The sequence below is a fragment of the Somniosus microcephalus genome, chromosome 22 (genome assembly GCF_052327205.1).
Source record: "Somniosus microcephalus isolate GS21.2 chromosome 22, FLI_Smic_1.0, whole genome shotgun sequence".
Taxonomy (NCBI): Eukaryota; Metazoa; Chordata; class Chondrichthyes; order Squaliformes; family Somniosidae; genus Somniosus; species Somniosus microcephalus.
Genome location: NC_141008.1, coordinates 74,558,366 through 74,565,301, shown reverse-complemented (window position 1 = coordinate 74,565,301; position 6,936 = coordinate 74,558,366). Strand labels below are relative to the sequence as shown.

General features: G+C 48.3%; 1 protein-coding gene across 1 annotated transcript in view; it reads left to right on the top strand.

Annotated features, from left to right (window-relative positions):
- The first annotated feature begins 220 nt into the window (after window positions 1-220).
- The window catches only part of LOC147102538 (protein ABHD15-like), a 51,186-nt gene continuing 44,470 nt past the window's right edge, over window positions 221-6,936 (top strand). The window contains exon 1 of the mRNA XM_085965059.1: window positions 221-1,542. Coding sequence (XP_085821185.1) covers window positions 1,084-1,542 — 459 coding nt within the window. The 5' untranslated portion in view covers window positions 221-1,083. The remainder of the gene's footprint in view (window positions 1,543-6,936) is intronic.

Below are 6,936 nucleotides of genomic sequence, written 5' to 3'. Positions count from 1 at the left end.
GATTCCTTTCCCAAACTTTTGATGTTCCTGTAAAGCCTCTTTATACGCCAATGGTTACATGGGATAAAAGCGACTGAAGCTTGCATTGGAGAACAGGGCTGTACGTTACAGTCTGAGAAAGAGGAAAAGCTTGGCTGGAACCAAATGACCACAGAACGGGGGCTGGACATCTCTTAACTCTAGCTGCACGCACTCGAAAGTGGAGCTCGGGGGCAACATTTGCTCGCAACCTGTGAGGATGTCTTTCTAATATCAAGTTAAACTCTTCAAATTAGCTTTCTAACAGAACCCCCTCCCCCCAGTCCCCGGACTGGTTTAATTGAAGAAGTCACTTTATGATGGGAGTCACCGTGTCGAGGCTCCAGCTCCGAGCCACACAACTCTGAACACATCGCTGTCAGCCAGGAGGATGGCGAATGTCTGCAGAGCCGCCGGAGCTCAGCAAAAGACAGAACCCAAAGAGAAAGCCGCCCCATCACTTGTTTGGGGAGGGTGATGTGAAGCAGCCCGGAGCCCGGGGGGTCAATGACTTTGAGCAGCCGCGTTCCCATCTGCTTTGTACGGCGGCGCTCCCCAGTGAAACGTTACATAACCCCGGAGACTATCTGCAACGATACATATTTTCACGTACATCCAATAATAGTGTAAAGTGGGGAGCCGCCGCTCCCGGCGGCTGTGGGTGGTTTGGTCCAACGACAAGGGCAGCACTTGATTGATTGAGGGACCAGATGTTAAACGTCGAATAGGGAACCGGTGCGATCGCATCAACTTCCTTTCTGACTCTTTCGTGGGTGCAGGCAGAGGGCTTTAAAGTATCTGAGGTGTCGGAGCAGTGCCGCTGGTGTGTAAACACGGGCTGCTGTCTCTCCGTTCAGTTATTTCTATGAATGAAGGGGTGGAATCTGTCACCTGCCATTTGGAGCTGGCTGAGCCACTCTTCGCCTTTATGGTTCCATCAAATTCGACTCTCTGCAACCGAAAGGAAGGAAAATCTGGCGAAGGGACCAAGCAAGCGCTCATCTGCCTTTCGACTTGTTCTGCTGTCGTTCTCACTGCCTGGCAGTCGGTTGGGATTTTTTTGCAATGCCATTGTGGGGTCCCGCTATCTGCATCGTGTCCCTGGCCCTGCTCTACCTGTTGGCGAGGCTGTATTTCGGGCAGAGTTTGAAAGGGCGATTCTGCTGGACAAGTCCACGCGAGCGGGACCAGGGGGACCGCGACGCCCCCAGGCTGGTCTGCAAACCCTCGGCCCTCGCCAAGTACCTGCTCAAAAGCTGCCTGACTTTCAACTCGGGCTCCCAGTCCCGCTGGATCTGGAGGAAGCTGCCTCACCTGCAGACCGTCTGGAACGGGATCTGGCCGCCGGGCGCCGCGGTCCAGTTCGTCCGCGATTACCTGCAGTTGGCCGACGAGGGGTTGGTGGCTCTGGACTGGGCACTGCCCACCACGTCCAGCAGGAGAAGAGTATCCAGCAACTCGCCAGCGCCCATCGTCCTGGTCATCCCCAACTCCTTCGGGAAAATCACCAGGAATGTGGTAAAGGTGAGGTGCCCCCAGCTCGAATGTTACCCTATCCTAAAAAGAATATTCAAATAGAGTGATAATTATGGTCATGTAAGAACCAGCACTGGGGAAAGAGCAGGGGATCTCATTGAAACTTATCCAATTCTAACAGGACTGGACAGACTAGATGCAGGAAGGATGTTCCCGATGGTCGGGAAGTCCAGAACCAGGGGTCACAGTCTAAAGATAAGGGGTAAGCCATTTAGGACTGAGATGAGGAGGAATTTCTTCACCCAGAGAGTGGTGATCCTGTGGAATTCTCTACCACAGAAGGCAGTAGAGGCCAATTCATTAAATATATTCAAGAAGGAGTTAGATATATTTCTTAAGGCTAAAGGGATCAAGGGTTATGTGGAGAAGGCAGGGACAGGGTACTGAATTTGGATGATCAGCCATGATCTCATTGAATGGCGGCGTAGGCTCGAGGGGCCGAATGGCCTACTCCTGCTCCTATCTTCTAAGTTTCTATGCTCTCTCAGAGAGCTGGCACAGGCTCGAGGGGCCGAATGGCCTCCTTCTGTGCGGAATGGTTGTACGATTCTAAGAGACACCAAAGGGTGTGTATGGTGGAGTCTGGTGCTGCTGGAATGTGGGTCTGCTTGGTGTTGGTGCGGGACGGTGCTACCTCCTATTTTGCTCTTAAATCTTCAGAAAGGCACCAATGTGTCACCTCCATCCGCGCGTAGACCGTGGCCACCACTGTACATTCTGTGCAAAATTGCACCCGAAGCAGGTTTTTACACTCAGCTTCAGGAAAAGGGGGTCGTACTGTAGATGTGCACCAGGGGTGAGATATCTGGTCTCCACACACCCCCCCCCCCCCCCCTCCCCATATCATTAACTTAAACCGATTTTATACAGTTCCTCTCATTTGTATTCCGTGAATTTACAGGGCTCTCGGTCTTAGTGTCAATCACTGGGATATAGAAAACGGATTTTAACAGCACAGATGTAGAGAACCAACTTATCAAAAACTCGACGCCAGAATCCAAATATAAAGTAACTAAGCATAAAGGTAGCTAAAGGTGTTTTTTTAAATCTTGATGCTTGGTTCGATCACGGGAGAGCGATATCCGCGTGACAGCTCCCGGTTTTGACACTATGAAAATCTGACCGAATTGTGCTGTCGGAATAAGAAGCTGAAATCTTCTTGTTCTGCTCTCGGTACCATTCTAGCAGGCGGCGTGTGTATATCAGCGCTGTTTCATTGAAGATTGTGGGGGACTGGTGTCTGTGAGCAAGCTTCCTGGTGTTTGCAGTGCTAAATCCAGTTCCCTTATCTCAGACTTGTAGACAAATAAGTGTGTTCTGCACGGATAAAGGAGCCAATCTAGCAGTATAAACATTGACAACTGGATCTCGCATGCTGGGTTCTGCTGGACTACTTATTCCAAAAACAGCAGTACAATTCGGGGGAAATGATCCCTTAAACTGTACAATGCTTTGGTCAGAAGACAGCTTGAAGACTGTACACAAGGGAGCTGTTTAATCAGAGAAGAGCCACAATACCGATTCTCCCCCAAGGCTAGGATTTTCCACTTCAGCACTCCTGCCGGTGGCTGGGAAGTCCATATCAGGAAAGTTGACATCCCCTGCCTGTGATTTTCTGACCATTAAAAGTGATGGCCAGAAAATTGCTGTGAGGGTGTGCCGAGATTCCCACTGCCCCTCCCAGAATCAGCGCTGCCTTCACTGTCAAAGGAGTCCGCTGTGAGGCAAGGCCGGAGAACATCCTTCAAAAGATGTGACTGCGAACTGATCTTACAGAGGTAACTGAAATTGTAAACACCACAGAAAAGGTAAATCTGGAACATTACTCAAAATAAACCATGACTGTAGGACAGAGGGTTGTTCAAACTAACAACAGACAAATTCAGGCCCATGTCACCAAGCGCTTCTACCCACAGAAAGTGATCGGCATGTGGAATGGCCTTCCAGGTACAGTAATGGAGGCAAAATACAGGAATCGTTTAAGAAACAGGCGGATGCCATGATGGGGGGACGTGGCATCTTTTTATATGGTTGAGCTAAGGTGGTCCTCACCTGCTTCTGTCTTGTGATCATTAGAGATTTTTCTGTGTGGGTCTCTCTCATTCTTAGGGCTGAATTTTCTGGGGTGGTAACGGGCGAGATCGGTGGCGGGTCGGGTGGGAAAGTTATTCTTTTTGACAGCGGGTGGGGAACCCGCTGTCATCTCGCTCCACGTGCCTTTCCCCCAGGTGTGTCTGTCATCGCGGAGCTGACCTGACCGGCAGTGGTGGGCGACCCAATTGAGATCATTATCAGGTAGCTGACAGGCATTAAGAGCCTTTTTTCACTTACTTTTTTAATTTCCCTGCATGGCCACGGGATTCACGCTGCTCAGGAACCACGTCTGTCAACCTGAGGCGGGAGTTCTGTGGCCGTTGCTCCAGCTGATGACTTGACAACATGGAAAATAAACTAAAATAAAAACATGTTGATTACATCAGCTAACAGATTGATGGAGATTCTGTTCTACTTGAAACACTACCGGTAAATGTTAATTCAGAAATTTCTGAAGGGATGTGAGTGCTGAAGGCTCCCCTCCTACCCTGGATGGTGAGGGAAATACATTTTTCACTGGCCATTCTTGGCTGTTGCCTTCCTACTCAACAGTAATTGCAGTGAATTGATCTGTACTATAAAAAATGACATATACCATTTAAATAAGTTTCTGTGTTCTTTCTGGTCAGGTTTTTCTCACATTATACTGTGATTGTCCAGTTACACATTAAATCAAGTCATCAACTGTAACAATTTCAGTCTCATCACTCATTCCACTGGTTCAATTTGCTTTCAGTCCCTGAATATAAATAATAAATCTGAGACTTTAGGGTGAATTTCTGCAGAGGTTCTCTCACTTGTCCATTGTTAACTTCAATGGAAGAGCTGCAGAAATCCCAGAAACACATTGTAAGCACCACTTACACTGTTTGTCAGGGATTCCACAGCTCTTCCGCTAAACTTGCATAAGATTGTAAATCCACCCCTTTACATTTACATTTAAAATCTGCTTAACTTTATATATTACCTAGACACACACATCTTTTATTTGTACCAGTTACTGATACAAAATTTGAATCGCGCCCCCTTTGGGGTGCTAACTTCGCCAGGCCCGAAAAAATTAGTGCCCCCATGGCCAAAATTCATTAGAACCCCAGGAGGGAAGCAGGGCGCTACTGGAAGTGCCCTGCCTCCCTCTTGGGGTGCTGCGAGGGAATGTCGTGCCGCTACATGCGCTGTGGCGTGTCGCGTCGCGGTACTGCAGGCCTTCCTCCCCTTCTTAAAGGGGAGGGGCCTTGCGCAGCACGACCCAGGGCCCAGGGCCCAGCTGTGTCAACAGGGATCGGAGTGCCGGCAAAAGTGCAGCCGGCACTCCGCAGGGGGGCTGGTCAGGAGGCCGGAGACGGCAATGGGGGCAGGGCTGGCAGGCAGCCAGCAACAATAATGGCTGCCCGGCACCTCGCCTTTAATTAGTGCCGCCCCGGCCGTGGGTAGGCTCCGCTGACTCCGTCGGACGTAGCGTTCAGAGGTAAATCAGAGGGTGCTACCGAATTTTGCAACCAGGGCGCAAGCGGGGCGCTGCGCATGGTGATGATGTCATCACCGGCGGCGCAGTGCCGTGGGGCATTAACGGTTACCACCGCCACTAAACTCACGCTGAATTTCGCGGGAGGTGTTGGCGGCGCCGTGCCCGGGCGCTAGTTGCTTTGCGCCCCGTTAGCGCCCTCTTAGGACATTAACGGGAGATGCAAAGCAACAAATTTTTCCCCCTTGTGACTAAAGCACCAATAACTTCCCAATTAATGTACTTTTTAAATTATGTTCTTGATCGTATTTGTAGATAGCGTCATATTACTTAATGATATTATTTAAATATTTCTTTGTCACTCGTGTATAACTTTTATTATATTATTGTAGAGTAAAGATTCAACACCCACTTTGTTAGATTAAACTTAAAATGTAATGTGGTCATGGTCCCTTTAAGGATCCCAGCTGAAAACTCGTCATTGATGATGTCACCAGACCTGCTCCATCTAATTGGGCCGGGTAATGCACTGGCTGGGCTTAATAGGCCCAATTAAGGTAAGTTAATTTTCAGCAGTGGAATGGAGCCAGCAGCGAGGTTGTGAACTGCCACAGACACCTCCTGCACCGGACCTGGCCAGGTAGGCAAAATTCCGGTCTCAGAATCAATGGTTGGAAACCAAAAGAAAGAAAGACATGCATTTCTATAGTGTCTTTCACATTCACCAGACATCCCAAAGCGCTTTACAGCCAATGAAGTACCTTTTGAAGTGTAGTCACCGTTATAATGTAGGAAACGCGGCAGCCAATTTGTGCACAGCAAGCTCCCACAAACAGCAATTTGATAATGACCAGATAATCTGTTTTTAGTGACGTTGATTGTGGTATAAATATTGGCCAGGACACCATGGATAACTCCACCGCTCTTCTTTGAAATAGTGCCATGGGATCTTTTATGTCCACCTGAGAGGGCGGACAGGGCCTTGGTTTAACATCTCATCTGAAAGACGGTACCTCTGAACCTGCAGCATTCCTCTGTACTGCACTGGGGTGTCAGCCTAGATTTTTGTGCTGCAGTTCTCCAGCATGGGACTTGAAACCCACAACCTTCTGACTCCGAGGCGAGGGTGCGACCAACTGAGCCACAGCTGACACTCAGCTGAAACATCTTCGAAATAGTACCAAAGCACCTGACTGTTCTTACCTCTTCTCATCCCCGACCCCCACCCACAACTGGCCAGCCCAGCCAGTGGGCCTGTGATGATTGAGTTATGTAATCAGTAGCTCAAGTTAGAACTAGTCTCCACGTAACATCACAGTTGAGTCACAAAGCATCACGTCCACTTTAATTGGACAGGTAACTCACAAGTGTTTGGCTAGTAATTTACCAAATAGTTATAGTTCATTTTAAAACTGAAGAGTTCAATCATTGTGCACAAATGGTGAGTAGACTCCAGAAGCGCAGTTCCACCGGAGCGCGGTCTGCTCCTGTTTGCAGGAGGCGCATAGTTCAATGTCGAATGAAAGACTCACTATCACATCTGTCACTCCAGCTGGAGACAGGTTGCAGGAAGGTGAGAGCAATTTGATTGCTTACTTTCTTAAGTAAAAAAAAAAATTGGTTTAAAATGGGAAAGTGCATTAAATTCACATTACAAAACTTAATTAAAACAAGTAAAACTCCTCTCGGTTCCTTTTAAGATGCTGCCCAGCACAATTATTTTCTCTATTGCTCGGCACAAGTTTAAGGAACCTACTCATGAAAATATTTCTTCAAATTGAATCCATTTGAATCAGATTAATTGTATCACCCACTTTCAGTAA